Genomic DNA, 19,558 nt, shown 5'->3' with positions numbered 1-19,558 from the left:
ATTGAGTTCTGACAACATGGCGAAAATGTGACACGTCTGACAGTAACTTTTTCTGGTGAAATTTTTTTGCAAACCAATTTCAGATTCGTGCTCAGCGCATCGAAATAACCCTTAAAAGCAGACTTTGGAGCCGTTTCACCGACGTAGTTATTGAGTTCTGACAACATGGCGAAAATGTGACACGTCTGACAGTAACTTTTTCTGGTGAAATTTTTTTGCAAACCAATTTCAGATTCGTGCCCAGCGCAAGAAATAACCCTTAAAAGCAGACTTTGGAGCAGTTTCACCACGTAGTTATTGAGTTCTGACAACATGTACCGAAAATGTGACACGTCTGACAGTAACTTTTCTGGTGAAATTTTTTTTGCAAACCAAATTTCAGATTCGTGCTCAGCGCATCGAAATAACCCTTAAAAGCAGACTTTGGAGCAGTTTCACCACGCAGTTATTGAGTTCTGACAACATGGCGAAAATGTACACGTCTGACAGTAACTTTTCTGGTGAAATTTTTTTGCAAACCGATCTCAGATTCGTGCTCAGCGCATCGAATAACCCTTAAAAGCAGACTTTGGAGCAGTTTCACTACGTAGTTATTGAGTTCTGACAACATGGCGAAAATGTGACACGTCTGACAGTAACTTTTCTGGTGAAATTTTTTTTGCAAACCAATTTCAGATTCGTGCTCAGCGCATCGAATAACTATTAAAAGCAGACTTTGGAGCAGTTTCACCACGTAGTTATTGAGTTCTGACAACATGGTGAAAATGTGACACGTCTGACAGTAACTTTACTGGGGAAACTTTTTTTGCAAAACAATTTCAGATTCGTGCTCAGCGCATCGAATAACTATTAAAAGCAGACTTTGGGGCAGTTTCACCACGCAGTTATTGAGTTCTGACAACATGGCGAAAATGTGACACGTCTGACAGTAACTTTTCTGGTGAAATTTTTTTGCAAACCAATTTCAGATTCGTGCTCAGCGCATCGAATAACTATTAAAAGCAGACTTTGGGGCAGTTTCACCACGCAGTTATTGAGTTCTGACAACATGGCGAAAATGTGACACGTCTGACAGTAACTTTTTCTGGTGAAATTTTTTTTGCAAACCGATCTCGGATTCGTGCTCAGCGCATCAAATAACCCTTAAAAGCAGACTTTTGAGCAGTTGCACCACGTAGTTATCGAGATCTAAAAATGCCGGTGAATAGTCAACTTTTCCATAACTTTTTTCGGTGAAATTTTTTCTGCAAACCGACTTGAAATTCGTGCTCAGCGCATCGAATAACCCTTAAAAGCAGACTTTGGAGCAGTTTCACCACGCCGTTATTGAGTTCTGACAACATGGCGAAAATGTGACACGCCTGACAGTAACTTTTTCTGGTGAAATTTTTTTTCAAACCGATCTCAGATTCGTGCTCAGCGCATCGAACAACCCTTAAAAGCAGACTTTGGAGCCGTTTCACGACGTAGTTATTGAGTTCTGACAACATGGCGAAAATGTGACACGTCTGACAGTAACTTTTTTTGGTGAAATTTTTTTTGCAAACCAATTTCAGATTCGTGCTCAGCGCATCAAATAACTATTAAAAGCAGACTTTGGAACAGTTTCACCACGCAGTTATTGAGTTCTGACAACATGGCGAAAATGTGACACGTCTGACAGTAACTTTTTCTGGGGAAATTTTTTTTGCAAACCAATTTCAGATTCGTGCTCAGCGCAAGAAATAACCCTTAAAAGCAGACTTTGGAGCAGTTTCACCAAGTAGTTATTGAGTTCTGACAACATACCGAAAATGTGACACGTCTGACAGTAACTTTTTCTGGTGAAATTTTTTTGCAAACCAATTTCAGATTCGTGCTCAGCGCATCGAATAACTATTAAAAGCAGACTTTGGAGCAGTTTCACCACGCAGTTATTGAGTTCTGACAACATGGCGAAAATGTACACGTCTGACAGTAACTTTTTCTGGTGAAATTTTTTTTGCAAACCGATCTCAGATTCGTGCTCAGCGCATCGAATAACCCTTAAAAGCAGACTTTGGAGCAGTTTCACTACGTAGTTATTGAGTTCTGACAACATGGCGAAAATGTGACACGTCTGACAGTAACTTTTTTTGGTGAAATTTTTTTTGCAAACCAATTTCAGATTCGTGCTCAGCGCATCGAATAACCCTTAAAAGCAGACTTTGGAGCAGTTTCACCACGTAGTTATTGAGTTCTGACAACATGGTGAAAATGTGACACGTCTGACAGTAACATTTACTGGGGAAACTTTTTTTGCAAAACAATTTCAGATTCGTGCTCAGCGCATCGAATAACTATTAAAAGCAGACTTTGGGGCAGTTTCACCACGCAGTTATTGAGTTCTGTTACATGAATAATTGGCAGAGCGAAATAAACTGAAAGGTCACGGCGGTATAAGACCGGCCGGTTTCGTAGTCTAATATGCAGTGTTTACGGAAATATGCATTAACGGCAACGAACGAGACGGCAAATGCGAGTCAGGGATTGTTGTTGAAGGAAATTAGGCTGCACCATAGTAACTGTGTCCGAAAAGTGAAAAAGCAGCGGTATAAAACGGCAACAAGTGGAACGGTCTATCAGATAATAACATTCATGGGCATATCGCCCTTATGATCAGTCGAAGGCTATCGCAGGCGAATATCGCTCAAAGAATCTATACGTGACACTTCTCCCCGTGTAAAAAGGACTGTCCGCAGTCCATAACTAGACAAGAAAAGCAGAAAAGCGAGTCAACCAGCAATACGATAAAGCAGCTATTTTTGCGTTTAGAAATTTGCGAAACACATCCAAGAAAAAACAGGTATTATTATGCAAATAATATTTATACTTGATACGGTTATAAGAAATATAGGTAATACAGCGGAATAATTGGTATTTTATTTTCGTAACGCTTTTAGGAAAACCTGGGTTAAACCAAATTTTCATTTTATAAATGTTTTTGGATTTAGATTCCCTGACTCATTTTCATAATAAATGCGATGCTGTTGATGATATCATTCGGTCGCACTTGAACTTGAACTTTGATCCGCGGTCAACCATACACCAAAACCACAACACCACACCGTATTCACGAAATTAAACAGAAAATCCTATTCTCTGAGGCAAAATCTGTACAAAAAAATTCATTTGCTTATTTCCATGATCTTATTGCGCTGGTTTCAAACACTGTTTGTTCGCCTGTCTATAACACGCGTTTAGCGTCTACTTCCTCTCCCCATGTTGGAATTTTTCGTACACTTGTACAGACGAGTGCATTGTTAATTTGTCTGAGTAGATTAGTAGCATGTCTTACGGTCAAGTCGCGTACTTACGGCTCAACACCTCGTAAACCAGTGATGCGCCGAAAGCTAGAGTTGTTACACGCCCAGGACCAAAGTATTGCTACAGCAACGGGATTGCTGATCAGACACTGTTATTTTATTAAGCACTGAGTTTTTTTTTTTAGAAGATTTGTAGCAATTATACTCACCTTGACATCTAGCAAACAAACTGCTGCACCAGCATCTTTGTAGGAAGTTTGTAATTAATATTTCAAATCTTGCCCCAAAAAATAGATCTCCAGCTAACCACGAAAATACAATGCGTTAACCATGGCCATAATTCTGCCTACCTATTACGAGCACTCACTGATCACTGCAAGGCTGTAATGACTGATAAAAATTCGGCGATCTAAAGCTTCAGGTAGCGAACCTAATATAACTGCGTTCCCATATTAGAACTGGGTCGATCTTCACGAACCTTTCTTTTTGTTTTTTTAAAAATTGCAATTAAAATCTGACAAGTAACCAAGGAAATTTCCTGACCAATGTTTTTTGATAAATTTTCTACAAAATAAAATGATCCTTTTTATTGAAAATTCAAGTAAATAATCCTGACTATGTTAAATTGAACTAAATACAAGCGAGAACCTGACTTGATTTGAAGTATCTAAGCAAAATATAAAAACAAACAGCATAAAATACAATATTTTTGAAATTTTGCAATAGTTTTTTTTGAGTGTTTTTAATTAATTTGCTGGCTGACTGTACATGAGCGGAAAAATAAGGCTAATGCTAAGCGGTTATACGCTGCTCACGGTCGGTGGAGTTCCGTACCGAACCGGTGCCAACTTCCGGCGCTGTTCCATCAACGCATTTCCAAAGGTCACCGTCGGTTCCGTCCGTGGGCCAAGCGTGTGATCCGGGGACGGAGTCCGGGCGCCGATCGTTGATCCATCCGAGTCCTCGGCGACCATACGCGCATTGGCGTAGACAGGATCCTGTCGAACCATGTCCGAAGGACGGTAGCGCGGCGTCATGGGAATGTCCACCGTCCGTGTGGGTACAGTCCGAGAAAGGTTCCTGTCCTGGGTTTCCGTAGCGGTGGCGGTGACCGCAGTCGTTTCCTGCCTTCGAGCCTGAAAATCGTATTGCCGGCGCGAACGCGGGCGGCAACAATCTATAAGACAGCTTAAAAACGCGATCACCGTTCGGTGATACCGAACGCAAAACACCATAGCAATAAAAACGGTGATCGAAGTAAACGAAATATTTAAGAGGCTATGCCATGTCATGGACTTCATCGTACTCTGAACATATTTTGGAGTAATTATGGTACTCAAATTTGAAATACCGGTCTCCAACATCAGGCCGGATAACTCGGCTGTCAAGTCGAGAAACCGGAAGGGATCCACTGACAAGGAGTCACCGAGAGTGTCTTCCAAGTTGTCCGTCAGGAATTTTGCGGTGTAATGCCAGTGCGCAAGCGTTTTATGGAATATTAGATTTACAGGAGTCCAGACACCGTCTTGGTAACGGTAGAGAGTTCCGTGTACGATTACTACCGAGTGCCGATGGAGGCAAACTGAATGTCTTTTAAGGGTTTCACCGTCGAGAGCGACAGTGTAGCCGCGGTCATCATTTTCGGCTGCGATGTACGGATCTGGTCCGCATGTGGAGTATTTTACGCCGATCGTGACGTTAACTTCCGTGCACTGGTAAATAGTAGCTGAATCACCTAGAACTACAGCAGCCTGGCATTTTGGGAAACCGAGTTTGGTTCCGACAACCACCGGGGAAAACTGACTAAGTAGTATCAGATTTTCCATTTCGGTTTTATCGGCCTGGCATTGCAACTTGTGCAGGTGATTGAAAATTTTCATTTCTTGAAATGCGAAGAAATCCTCAACGTACTGAAGGTGGGACGATAGCAAGGTGGCGATTTCTGCCGAAAGGTTAACATTCAACCGACTTTGGATGCCAACAGGTGGGCGAGCTGGAGGGCGGATTTTTCAGTGACATTAGGACGATACCAAGCATGGTAAAATTTTATTCGAAGTGTCGGATGGGAGCGAACGTAATGAACAGATGCGCCTTCATCGTATGTTCGTTCCATTTTTTCCTCAACCGTAAAGCTGAGTTGATGTAGATGGTCACGAATGTGGATCTCTCCTGATTTTAATTGGAACAACTGTCCCTCGCTGTTAAGAACCGTGTTAACGCGACACTTCGTATGGTTTTTGTCAGTAGTCCACACGTAAGTTACGTGCGGATGAACACTGGACTCGGCAAGAATCGACGAAGAGATTTCGCCGGTAGCGGAAAGTACTGGGCAGTCGTCACACGTTGTTTCGAGGGTGACGTTCTCCAAGAGACAGGTAACGACGTCGGCACGGCGGAATTGGTTCCACCGGCGGTCAACCACAGGTATTACGTCGTATACCCAAGTACGTCCACTTTAATCATTGCGTTGCCACTACAAGTCTTTGTTCGGACCATGTCACGGCACTGGTCAGCGGTGACCGGAAGTGCTACCTCAAAATTCTGGCTGTTATACCCGCCGAAGAAAAACCTTCTTGTATCGTACTTTTCAGAATCATACGGCAAGCGGAGCCGGGAAAAAGTCGGGTGATGTTTTTATAGTCGAGAAGATAGTACTTGACATCATGAGTTTCTCTGATAGGGCTATCCAACTGATCGCATCGAATTCGCGCAGAAAGGTCAGCAATTGCCCACGTATTTGCTGCGTGAGCAATCGCATAGCGTAGTGTTCAGTCCGTACGTACCCGACAGGGTACAGAGTAAAAGAAGAAGAGAAAGTGTTACGAAACTTGGTAGACCAGCGCGCATACGCTTCGCCGGAACCGGAGGCGGCGGTGCTTCGTTTTCTGGACCTGAATCATCGCTCGTAAAACTTTCTTGATTTCCGGTTTAGCCGGAGCATAGACGGGGTTGTGAACGGTCAATCCTTTTCTCTGTGGTTCCTCATCCAAATTCACCGTTACGGTTGATTCCGCGTCGGAATCAGAATATGCTTCCAGAGGAGGTGGACTGTCAGAGTCCTTCCTCGCATTAGAAGCGTTTTCCGTCATCGGGAACAAATACGCGCAATGAGGACATATGTCGCTAACAGCGCATTGACCATGGTATCTGTGACCATAAATACATTCCCTCATCGGAGGAATACTTTCGGCCAAAATGACTTCTGCAGTACAAACACACACCTTGTGTCGATAAGCTGAAGAAAGGCACCGAGTGCACAAGAATACGGGAATACCTTTGCGGTAAAGAACGCGGCCGTCCGTCATTTTATTACAGGAACCGTTATTTTTTCGGGTATTACAGAGGCGATGGTTAAAAACGTCAGTTGTGCGAGAAAACACTACTGTTCCATTCTCTCGATTCTTATTGTGCAGTTCAGAATCTGCACTTAACCCTAGCCCCCGTAAGGCGTTATTAGTGAAACAATCGCAATCAAAAGTCGCGTCCGTGTCATGATAGGCGACATGACAGGAATGTTCTCTCGTCGAGGTTGGGAAAAGGCCGATAGTGACTGCACTATGAAATGGCGGAAAAGGCATAAGTGCCTTAAAGGCCATCGCTCTGGATTTCGGGTCCGCGGGGACCATCGCCATAAACTGGAAACAGAGTGGGTGATCCTGCAGCTTTCGGATATACGTTTCGCAGGTGTCAAAAAGAATACCCCCGTTCTGTTCAGAAATCCATAGCCAGAAGTTTATTCACAGTACATACAAAACCGTCTGCTCAACTATACACAAACCAAAAACACATCATCGAGATCAAGCTGCTTCTCAACTGTTCCCAACACACAAGCAGCATTACCGCGCTGAATTTCTATACTAAAACGTTGTAACAGAAAATGCTTCGCGCGGATTTCACCGGTCTGCTCTCTGATGCGTCTAGCCACCTCATGGAAGAAATCCATGGTCAGAGGACCGCAGCTTCCCATTGTTTCCAACGCTACGGGTTGGAAAATGTACCGATCAGCAAAGTCAGCATACTTGCCGCACTTCCGGTGTTCGGCCGCTTCTGCTGCAGCGCCAGCATGATCGGATGTCTGACCGATATATGTCTGCGCAAAAGTGTCGGCTACGGTAACGTCCCACACCAACGCTTTGCCATTCTTCCAAGGATAATGAGTTAGTCCATCAGGCCGCTTGCCATTCTTCCGATCCAAACCAGGTGGTTCACGGATAGACGATATCTTCGCTGATCCAATCGCTCTTTGTGTGATATCGTTCAAATGCTCGTGGCGAGGTATCCGTCCCTTACTACGCTTACAAGATAGACCGTGGCGGCCGAACTTGTCAACTATATGACCACAAATACATTTATGCTCACTGCAAATAGGAGCACCCAACCGTAGCGCAACCGCGATCCTCACAGCCACATCGTCCAACAAATTACCAAGGCTGGCGACGGGCAAAGCGGACAACCAAGCAGCCGATTCTTTCGTAGAAATTGCCAACAAGCGTGCTTTCTCGATAACGTCAGCATTCTCCACTAAATATCGATGCTCCTTGGCATACACAATAGCCGTCCAGGCAGACTGATAACGACGATGCACTTCAGGTGGGGCCGGTTCGCCACTAATCTCTTGAAACTTCTCTACACACAACTTCATGTCATCTTCGCCGTCCGCGGGCACGATCTTGGCTACGAGTGCCTCTGTAGCATAACGCGAGGATAAGTAGGCAGGCAGAGAAATTTCCTGTGCTTTAGGAAGCCCTATCCCACCCATCCGGTCCGGTAAGGAAGCCAGTTTCCAGACTGCTTCGGACATTTGGACGTTGGTGATTTCTTCCGCCTTCTTTCGTACGCGTTCATCAAATTCATGCAACTTTTCAGGGCACTTCCAACAAGGCGCACACCTAAGAGTAAACAATAACCGCGGCAGAGAAAGGCTATTCTTAAGTAGATATAGCGACTGATGAGCTGGTAACACACCAAGAAGATCGGTCAGTCTTTCGATCTGACCGATCTTGCCATCCAGCACTCGCCCTATTGCCCAATCAGTAAGCGGGGCACCCAACAGGTCCAGCTGTTCCTCTCTTATCCACTGGATTCCAGGTGCAACTTCACTGAACATCCGGAAAATCTCTTCTTGCTCAGTCACCGTTCCGCCACTCATGAACAGCTCACATTTTTCTGAGTTAATCTGTAGCCCTAGTTCTGATGCGCAATGAACAATAGTTTGGAAGTCCGACAACACTGAAACCACTGCACCACCAAATGTTGCATCGTCTAAATACCACGCGTTAAAACAGGATTGCATTCCTTTAGAAAGCTCATCCGTACACAAGCAAAACAATAACGGTCCCAGAGGATCTCCTTGTTGAATACCATGAGCCGATAAAATAATATTTTCACCACAGAATAACGACGAAGAGCTCCCATATGCTGCATATAAAAATGCATAATATTCAGGAATTATTTCCGCCACTTTCTTCAACATAACATCTCGTCGCACGGTATTGAATGCGTTGGCAAAATCAACTTTCAGAAGAACCTTCACTCCATTGATTTCCTGGTCCAGAAACTTCCGCGCAGAATGAACTACAACTTCAGCACCACCACGCGTTCCATAGCCAAGCTGAACAGGACGAAACAGCTCACCCATCTGGTCTTGGACGCGATGCCCGATCAGCTTACTGAACAACCGTCTAAGGGTACATCCGCATGCAATCGGGCGAATTCCACCAGATTTCTTTCGAAGGGGTGTCAATATTCCACCAAAAAACACTCTCTTGGTAGCCGCAGGTATTTTTCCCGCAAGAACCACTTTGGCCAGTTTCGCCAAGGCCGATAAGAGGTGCGTGCTCGTATCCCCTTGCACACTCAGCATATCTTTAAGATGCTGTGGCCGTAAACCATCAGGGCCTGCTGAAGAGCCTGCAGGAAAAGACTTCGCAGCACAAAGAATGTCATCAACAGAAACATCATGCGTTATGGGGGCAACATCACAGACCGTTGTATCCAGATCCGCTGGTGGATCTGGATGTTTATCTTTAAGCGCCCGTAAAACTCCCTCCGAAAGTTCAGCAACAGTATCTTCGGAGGTGAGTATCTTGACAGCTCCACTGATGTCTCCATCCTGTAACTTTGTGTTCACTGCTTTACGAAGAGCTTCGTCAGAGGATCGCTTTTTACGCGATTTACGTGGTGTTTTCCGATTATCCAGTGGTTTACCAGCCAGATTAGCCTTCACAGAAGTGGCGAGTGAGGGACCCCTGCCAGATTTGCCAGGTGGAGCGTGTAGGTTTTCAAATGCGAACAGTAAGAGCTTGGACCAGGAACCTTCATCGTTGTGTGTGCATACATCCTCCACAATCCTTGTGTACGCTTCAGCACATGCTCGTCTCGCACCTACCGGAATACGTCGAAGAATCGCATGTTGCTTCCTTCCTGCCAATATCCGTTCTTCGAGGGTTTGCAGGGGGACGACAGGAGCTGGCACAGAGGTTTGTAAAGGAGCACGCAAGTTCTTTGCTCTCGCAGTCCGACAAACCCCAGAATCTCTATGTAACTTCAAGCCATGATTGGTGACGAGAGGTTTTCCACACAGATCACAAATGAAAGCCATATCTCACATTATCATTACACATTATACAGAGATCAATCACTCCATTCGTCCATAAATATTGATCCTAGACTCAGGAGACTTAGTGCTCACATACCGAAGAACTACGCAAATTCGGTCGCTTAGATCGGCGAAAATATCTTCCTCGATACGGAAGTATGAGTGCGCATAATCCTGAGAAATTTTATTGTTAAAATCTCGTTGATATCGAGCATACGAATGCTGGCCTCGTGGATAACCTTGCCTTTGCATAGCCCGGGATTTGCAGTGTATGCAACCCTTTGCGTTTCGGGAACGGTGTCCCGCGTGGCAAGTCTCAACAGCACTGTCATCGGGATGATGGAAATTCCCGTCAGAAAATATCTCGTGGTTTGCGACCTTATAAAAACATCCCCAGCAATAGAAGACAGGTATGAGTTTAGGAGGAAGGTACACACCAAAACGCTGAGCACGATTTTCACACTGTACGGTCGGTGCGCTAAGCTCGGCGTAATTAACAGTTGTGGCAGTGCACCTGCCAACTTCGTTATTGCACTGGAAGATTAGGGAGGGCTTGTCTGGATCCAAGTGAGTTGACGAGCAAATGCACATGAAAGGTGCGGGGAACCCGCGCTTCAGGCCATAGTTCCCTACAGCTAATTTCGCAAGGTACAGCGACGGGAAGAAAGGTTTTAATGGTAGGTCTGTGGGAATTTCTGCAAGCGCACTCAAATACGAGGTAAACTCTGCCAGATTCAGGTCTTCAAGTAAAGTACTGTTGACTGTCTGAACACTCCCAATCTCATCGGGATCAAGAAAAGGTTCAACGTACTGTCTGAGGATCTGTGGCTGAATGAACGAGACTGTGCGCACACTCGGCACACGCGAAATTACTGTCGTTATAACATTATTGTTATTTGCAAAGACGTCATCCTGCATACGATCACTGACTGTACGGAAATGATCCACAACATAATGGTTACCAAGGTTCGTAGGATTTAGACCCGTATATCTACACAGTGACATCCGACGGCCGCTGGGATCAACGCCCTACAACAAAAGAGAGAGAAAATTAATTTAAATAAATTAAACGGATAATAGTTATCATAAGAAATGAAGCTGTTGTTTTTTTTTTTAAGATTTTGTTTTTGGTAATAAAAATATACTTATTTTTATGTGATTTTAACCGATAATACATGAAACATTAAAATACTAATAATATTTATTTTTCTCTCTTTTGTTTCAGGCGGTCCGAACGTCGAACCGTCTCAATTTCGGTAGTTCCGGTTGTCGGAACGTCAGGCGGGGCGGACATTAGATTATTTGTTTCCCGACAATTTTCGAGATCAACGTTGTCCAAGTCTCTTTTCCCCTTCTTAAGTGGTTCTGCCAGAACCGACTCAACATACGGTGTGTCCAAGCGCTCGCTATAGTGGCGCAAGCGCTGCACATGGACAACCTGAGTCTTCGGCCGACCACGAACGGATTCTATTTCGTAATTAACTTCGGACACTTGGGAGGTGATCCTCCATGGTCCGTGCCAACGAATTAAAAATTTTGGAGAAAGATTATTATCAGGAGAAACAATTTCTTTTGGCGGTCCTTTTAAAAGGACTAGATCGCCAGGTGCAAATGCGTGTTCACGCCGGGTAACATTAAAGCGCGGAGCCGTCTTATCTTGTGCGTGATTCGCCATGAGACCGGCAACCTCGCGTAAGTTACTAAGGTACGTCTGAATTTGACTTGGAAGCGTTTCATCAGGCTCTTCGAAATCAAGACTTTCGCCAGGTAGTATAACATTATCGATGGGATGCGTCGGGTTATACCCGTGTAACAATTCAAATGGTGAGACCTTGACCGTGTCATTTACCATTGTATTCAAGGCAAAAGTTATTGGTATCACAAGGTCGTCCCAATTTCTATGTGTCGGAGACACGTAGTGCGCAATCGCTTTAACGAGTACACCATTTATCCTTTCGGTAAGGCCATCGGCCTTAGGATTATACGCCGTAGTGGTGCGATGAGTAATGCGTGCTAGACGCAGTAAATGTTGTAAGAGACTTCCGGTGAAATGAGTCCCGAGATCCGTAAGGATCGACCTTGGGCACCCATGTCTGGAAATAACTTGCTCGTACAGAAAATGTGCTGCGTTGGCGGCAGTTGCAGCTTTCACGGGTCGCGCTTCGATCCACTTTGTCAAGTGATCGACAGCAACAATTATGTACCGGTTCCCTTTACTGCTCGGTGGGAATGGACCAACGTAGTCCATACCCACGCATTCGAAAGGTTGACCGATTTTGATACGTTGAAGAAAACCATATGGTGGTTTTAGCGGTGGTTTCAGTGCCTGGCAGGAATGGCATGAAGAAATGTAGTCCGCAACATCGTGTGCCATGTTCGGCCAGTAATATTTAAGGTACAGAGCTTCAAAACACCTGGTAATCCCGGGATGACCGAGATCATCGTGATATGCCCTTAAGAGTGTGACCTTTAGGGAACTAGGCACCACAATGAGATACACCGGATCGTTGCCGCGAAATACGATTCTATACAAAATTTTCTCCTTTACAACGTAGTGCTGAATTCGCGTTCGAAATTTTGCGGTGTCGGTAGCACCGTTCAGGATTCCCAAGATCTTTTTACAAAATTCGTCGGTTCCCTGTAAAGCAGGGATGTCGACCGGTGAATCTGGTACGACTAATGCGCAAATCTGCGGTAACGATGGTGGTAAAGGTGATCGGGAGAGAAAGTCAGCTACGTTATTGGCACTTCCTTTTCGGTACAGGATCCTTATGTTGTATGGGCGCAAAGCCAGGATCCAGCGAGCGAGACGACCACTCGGGGTCGGTGTTTTAAACAAAGGAATTAAGGAGTTATGGTCCGTCACTACTGTGAACGGTTTTGGACCTCCGAGGTAAAAATGGAATTTATCAGTAACCGACCAGAAAATAGCGAGGAGCTCTTGCTCGGACGTATGATAATTTTTCTCTGCATCGGTTAACGAACGACTTGCGTAGGCAACGACCTTAAAGCCATCAGCTTCCCGCTGTGTTAGAACGGCGCCCAGTCCATCCAGACTGGCATCTGTTTCTAAGACGTGTTCTTTCTCATTGTCGAAATGAGTTAGAATTGGTTTTGTTATTAAGGAATTTTTATTTCTTCAAAAGCAAGCTGCGATGGACCAGACCAATGAAACGGTGTGTTTTTTCTTGTTAACTCGAGCAGCGGAGCGGCAATGCGCGAAAAATTTTTGATGAATCGTCGATAATGGCTAGCAGCACCCAGGAATCCCTTAACGTCCCGGATACATGCAGGAACCGGACGGGCTACAATAGCCTGAACGTTGTCCGGATCTGGGGCAATGCCCTGAGAATTCACCATATGACCTAAGAATTTTAATTCCTTTTTGCCGAAGAAACATTTGCTTGGTTTGATTTTGAGTCCGGCTTCTCGAAGCCGTTGCAAAACGATTTGAAGATTTACCAAAAGATTTTGCCACGAATCGGCATAAATTTCGACATCATCAAGGTACAGGATTAAAATTTTTCCTTTGAGGTCACCCAGGACGCGATCCATCATACGACTGAAAGTCGCAGGAGCCGTCCGTAACCCAAAGGGCATCACTTCAACTGAAAACGCCGTCCGGCGTTCGGAAGCAAGTTAGATTTTTGGAAGAATCATCCATCTTAATTTGCCAGTAGCCGCTGGCTAAATCAAGGCTGGTAAAATAACACGAATTTTTTAGACTGTCTAAACAGTCATCAATTCTTGGTAACGGGTAGGGATCAAAAATAGTATCTTCGTTTAATAATTTGTAAGAGACGCAAAACCGCAGGGATTCATCCCTTTTCCGTGCTAATACCACATTAGCACATCGTTCAGAAATTTCGCATGGGCTAATCACGCCCTTTCGCAACATATCTTGGATCTGTCGAGTGATCTCGACCTTTTGCCAGTCCGCGAAACGCCGAAGCGGTTCCACGACTGGATTGGCTTCCGGTCTTAAAGCGATCTTATGTGTTAGCACATTACATGTGCCCAGGCCTTGGTCGTCGGTCGGGAAGACCTCAGTAAAATCCATTAGCATGCGTACCAGTTCCTTTGCTGGTCCACGGTAATATCACCGTAGTTTAATTTTTCATAATTAATATCTGAAACGTTTTTCGCAATTGTGGTAGGACCAAAAAGGTCATCAATGTCATCTGTGATTTCCGAATTATTCTTCATAAAACGCTTGAGGTTTTCAGGCAGTAACTCATCCAACGCAACTGCACTATCCCGATTCTCGTGATCCGGAACCTCGAGAGTTCGTGTTCCTGTAACTGCTTTAATGACATCTCTGATCCCGAAATTCTTTGTAACGGGTTCCTGATGCTTAGGGATTGTATTCCCCTCGAACTCAAGGTTAGTTAGTTCCTGATCCCCTGTGACCTCAGTGGCAGGTTCCTGGGTCTCCGGACACAAAACTTCCGGGACCTCTAACTTGAATCCTTTCTGAATGCCAGTGACCTCGGTGACCGGTTCTTGGGTCTCCGGGATCGGAATCCCCGGGACCTCAACCTGACCTTTCAAACTTCGTTTGATTTCGTTGCGCGTTAGCAACCCAAAATTAGAAAACTTTTCACGATCGGCTAATGCCCTTATCATACTATCTTTGCTTACTTCCTTCCCACCTTGGGAGGAACTTGCTTCCAACAACTGTAACCCCTCGGGGCCTGCGGGATCTGAACCATCAAGTGCCCTCGCCCGTTCCCGGAGACTGTTCCGCCAGCAGAACAGCCTCGGAAACTAAGTTCTTGGGTGCGGCCAAACCTGGGCTCGCCTTCTTTCTGAGCTCGCCCGGCAACACGGGTTTCTCAGACGGGTTCTCCGTTATTATTTCTACGGCAACTCGTTTGCCTGTCTTCGGACCACCTCGTGTGTCGGATGGACCGTGTAGAAGGTAAATGGGATTATTAAAAACCGGCTTCCCATTCCCTTCATCCTGACCGTTATCCGGGTTTGCAAGGCCCGGAAAACAGTAATAGAGCAAGGGCAAGACAACAGAATCATTACGCAGTGTTTTGGAACGAAAATCAATTTGGATCCGTGTTTGGTTAAGGTAATCGATACCGATTAATACCTCAAATGGTGCTTGTGTTATAACAAATAGCTCACATGGTTGGACATGGCCCAAAACTTCTAAGTTAACATCGATTTTCTTATTTAACTTGCGTTGTGATGTTATTGTGGAAACGTATGGACCATCGGTATCAATTATTGTAAAACGATTAAGTTTCGCAAAACTTTCTGTAATTAACGAAATCCCCGAACCGGTATCGAGTATCGCCCGACACGAAATATTATTCACACGAGCCCGACAGATAATTGGACCTACTTCACTATTTTTATGGGGGTTTATGATGAAATGGTCTGTGCGTGCGTCGGTACCACGCACAGACCTATTCAGTTTAAAGAAGCGGGGTCGTCCATCGGGAGCTGTTCCCATGGATCCGCCTGAAGGTTACTGTGATAGAAAACTCGTGTCGGATTTGCAGCGGTACCGGCTGCCGGAAAAACTGGCGGGAGCTGTGGTCGAGCGGGTTGCTGACCACCTGTAATCATAGGGACAGGTTGGGCTGGACCCACAGCAGGATAAGCATTATGTGGGGGTGGCGGTTCGTAAGTACCGCGAGCCACTGCGTTGGCGTAGGTGCCACGGCCTCGACCACGACCAGTCGATCCTCGGTAGTTTCGACTTTGTGGGTTCTGCCAGCAAACGCCCTTGAGATGGCCTGCCTTCCCACAGTAATGACATTTACGTGACTCACGCTGCCGGGTATCGCGGTGTTGACCACCGGCTTCCAGCTGACTAAGCCGAGCGCGAATAGCTTCCATCTCAGCGAGATTAGGCACCGCAACATCGACTCGTACGGCTTTTGCCTGCGGATCGGTTGGGGGCGGAAAGTTTCCGTAGGACTGTGTCGTCCGTTTCACCGTTTCGGTTTCAACTCGGGGCGGTCGACGTGAAGGTCCCGCCCCCGCTTCAGGAAAGGCTAAGCGTTGCCTGTACTTATAGGCACGTGATATATTCTTCAGTCGCTCAAGAAAATCTGTGGTGTCCTCGATCTCGTCATAAACGGAAACGATTTCCGCTTTTAAGCCATCAGGCAAACCTTGAAACAGGTGTAGTATTAAATCATCAGGGGAAGCGTTAGGATTACGCGTCGTCACGATACGCGTAATTCGCGTGACGTACGCGAGAGGGTCATCAGTTGAGAGCATTTTCAAACTGGTGCCCTCGAGGTCGAAATCGATGGGATTTTTCCCGAAGGTCTCCTTAAGAGCCTTCTTCAAATCATCCCAGCTGTTATCATCGGGACGATTGACAAACCAATGAAGGGCGTCGCCCCTGAGACAAGCTCGAAGACAGCTAAGTAACTGTCCTGACTTCCACCCGTAAAGGGTTCCCTGTGACTCATATTCAAAAATAAAATTATCGACATCCTCAAGAAAAGTCCCTGTGAATTTCGGCAGGTCCCGAATATTAGGGGCACGGAGCTGAAACCCTTTCTCTGCTGGCTGAACATCGTCATCAGCGTCGCCTGGCGCCATGACCTTTTCAGACTTCTTATTTACTTTACGAGGTTTCCGGTTTTGTTTACGTAGTATCGAAAGGCGACCTTTCAACTCGGTCCAGCTTAAATTTTGATTCGCAGCGGACCGGAGAAGGTACCCTGTGGGCGAAGGCGATAGAGATTCAATTCTCTGGTCAAAGGGTATGGCTGAATGAAGACTCAGATCAGGTGATTCATAGAAAGCTGTGTTATGTAGGTCTGCTTGATCAACCGTATGGGGGTCGGAGTCCGAAGACGACTCAACGACGTTCCCAGGAAGGGTTGGCTCTGGCTTCTTGTTTCGATGCTTGAGCCAAAATTTATCAACCGTGGAATCGGAGCTACACTCCGGATCCAGGTTAAATCAATCTTATTAACTCTCAATTTTCAAACGGCGGGTGAGGCCATGACACAAAAAGTAGTGGAAAACAGGAAATGGGTTTGGTACCACGATTGTTCAAGGAGCAATTATCGGACTGATCGCTTAATAAAGAATTGGCAAAAACAAGGCGCAGCTGAATTATCAACTTCTGTCATCCGGCTGCGCACAACAACAACAGCCAACTATCTTGGTAATAATCTTTACCAGGAAAACATGACGGGATGATTCATCCCGAGGTAACGATTCTCTTATTCTTATATAGAACGGGTCACGGTTTGGAAAAATATAATTCATCTGATAACATACATGTTGAATGCTATGTGCAGCATAATATTTATGCTGTTTAAATGGATACGTACAAAAATAAAATGTAGCCCTGTAAAACATAACCGGAAGATATGAAAATTAATTACCAAAAGAAGACAAAAGTAATGAAATGAAGTTCATGGAACTGTAAATAATTTTTCGAATTATGAAACCACATAAAAGAGAAAGAGAATCTCACAATCGATGCGGATTATGTCGATGCGCATTAACCAACAACGTGTTACAGCAAGGACACACGGTTTGTGTTATATATTGGAAGACATAAAGGTCACTCAGGTTTTGTCGAGGCGCAACTAAATGTGCTCTCCTGGTCTCAAGGACAATACAATGGACAAACAAAACTTTTGCATCGTTGCTGAAAATTGTAGTACAAAAATCTGCGAATTCATCAACATCATCACTTTCTGTTGTTTGCCAAACGCTGTGAATTATTCGGCCCGTATGATCTCGTGAAACAGTTTTATATGAGAATTGCATTTCACAACAGATTACTGAAAAGAATGAGATAAAAGAATATATATATATATTTATTCCAATGCAAAATGAAATTCATACATAAGAATGTTTACAACAAGGGCACGTTGCCTCAGCAATATATTTTTGTACATACGCATCCGTACTTTTTTCACGAACATTAATACCGCTTCCGATGGGGTTGAATGTCACGTAATCAATTAGCAATGCTTCAGGATTATTTTCGAAAAAGGTATCACAAAAAGAATCGAAAGCTTCTTCGTCAGCGTGATTTGCATTCCGAAAGAAGCGCCAGTAGATTACGCCATCTGTTGTACGGCGACAAAGAACTTTATAGTCGAATAACATTTCTTAAAATTCATAACAGAAAGGAAAGAAATACCGCGCAATAATTTTCATGAAAAGAGAATGCATGCAATAAAGACGATTCGAAAATGCAAATATTGAAATATTAAAATACGGAGATCACTGATTCATTCTATTCAGGAATTTGCAGCACATTGCGCATACCACCGAGCGATACCAAACGATCAACAATATCCTAAACAAGAGAATCCGTAATAGGCATTTTAAACAAAATCCCTGTATCTTCAGTATCCAGATTTTTCCACTCGACATACAATACAGTCGAATATTGAATAAACATATTATTGCAAAATGCCGCTAGTTCATTATTATTTTGGAAAGAATAAGTCTGCGACAATCGATGTATATACACCTGATTATTGATTCGCTGAACAAGTGACAATTCGTATACCATATTTAAATTTTAGAACGAGTAATGGATTATTCACGAAAGAAATTAATGAAATGCAAACATTTTCAACAATGGTAAAACATACACGGCCGTATTACGGCACATATGACACTACAGTGTCATGCACTGATATAATTCACGTGCACTGTCGGACGGCTGACAACCGTCTCTAATCACTTTTCGGATTATTAAATATTCAGACTCACGTTTCCGGTATGTTGCCGGTCCATGCTGTGGCAATGCGCAAGGGAAATGCCGGGTGGCCAGGTAATGGCACGGCGATGCCGGAAATAACGGTCACCGGTTAACACGGCATAGGACAGGAAAGAAAACAAGGCAAAATAGAAGGACGACTGTAATAACCGACAGGTATTTTCTCAGTACAGGAGGACCATTTGTTACATGAATAATTGGCAGAGCGAAATAAACTGAAAGGTCACGGCGGTATAAGACCGGCCGGTTTCGTAGTCTAATATGCAGTGTTTACGGAAATATGCATTAACGGCAACGAACGAGACGGCAAATGCGAGTCAGGGATTGTTGTTGAAGGAAATTAGGCTGCACCATTGTAACTGTGTCCGAAAAGTGAAAAAGCAGCGGTATAAAACGGCAACAAGTGGAACGGTCTATCAGATAATAACATTCATGGGCATATCGCCCTTATGATCAGTCGAAGGCTAGCGCAGGCGAATATCGCTCAAAGAATCTATACGTGACAGTTCTGACAACATGGCGAAAATGTGACACGTCTGACAGTAACTTTTTCTGGTGAAATTTTTTTTGCAAACCAATTTCAGATTCGTGCTCAGCGCATCGAATAACTATTAAAAGCAGACTTTGGGGCAGTTTCACCACGCAGTTATTGAGTTCTGACAACATGGCGAAAATGTGACACGTCTGACAGTAACTTTTTCTGGTGAAATTTTTTTGCAAACCGATCTCAGATTCGTGCTCAGCGCATCAAATAACCCTTAAAAGCAGACTTTTGAGCAGTTGCACCACGTTGTTATTGAGATCCAAAAATTCCGGTGAAAATGCAAGTTTTCCATAACTTTTTTCGTTGAAATTTTTTTTGCAAACCGACTTGAAATTCGTGCTCAGCGCATTGAATAACCTTCAAAAACAGACTTTGGAGCAGTTTCACCACGTAGTTATTGAGAT

General features: G+C 44.5%; 1 protein-coding gene across 2 annotated transcripts; it reads right to left on the bottom strand.

Moving 5' to 3' along the window:
• Positions 1-2,869: 2,869 nt before the first annotated feature.
• On the bottom strand, positions 2,870-19,097 carry LOC129601276 (uncharacterized). 2 transcript variants are annotated; one of them, XR_008692203.1, is made up of 2 exons: positions 4,636-4,772; positions 2,870-4,420 (listed from the first exon to the last, which is right to left on the bottom strand). XR_008692203.1 is itself a non-coding variant. In XM_055500048.1 (2 exons), exons 1-2 carry the CDS (start codon positions 18,625-18,627, stop codon positions 4,085-4,087), a joined length of 360 nt encoding a protein of 119 aa, XP_055356023.1. In that variant the 5' UTR covers positions 18,628-19,097; the 3' UTR covers positions 2,876-4,084. The 2 variants fall into 2 exon arrangements, 1 of the variants encoding a protein (XP_055356023.1); XM_055500048.1 differs by lacking the exon at positions 4,636-4,772 and adding an exon at positions 18,604-19,097 and having other exon boundaries at positions 2,876-4,420.
• Between the last annotated feature and the right edge of the window lie 461 nt (positions 19,098-19,558).

This window comes from Paramacrobiotus metropolitanus, unplaced genomic scaffold, assembly GCF_019649055.1.
Source record: "Paramacrobiotus metropolitanus isolate TYO unplaced genomic scaffold, Prichtersi_v1.0 Parri_scaffold0000226, whole genome shotgun sequence".
NCBI lineage: Eukaryota > Metazoa > Tardigrada > Eutardigrada > Parachela > Macrobiotidae > Paramacrobiotus > Paramacrobiotus metropolitanus.
This window is presented reverse-complemented; position numbering and strand designations above follow the sequence as displayed.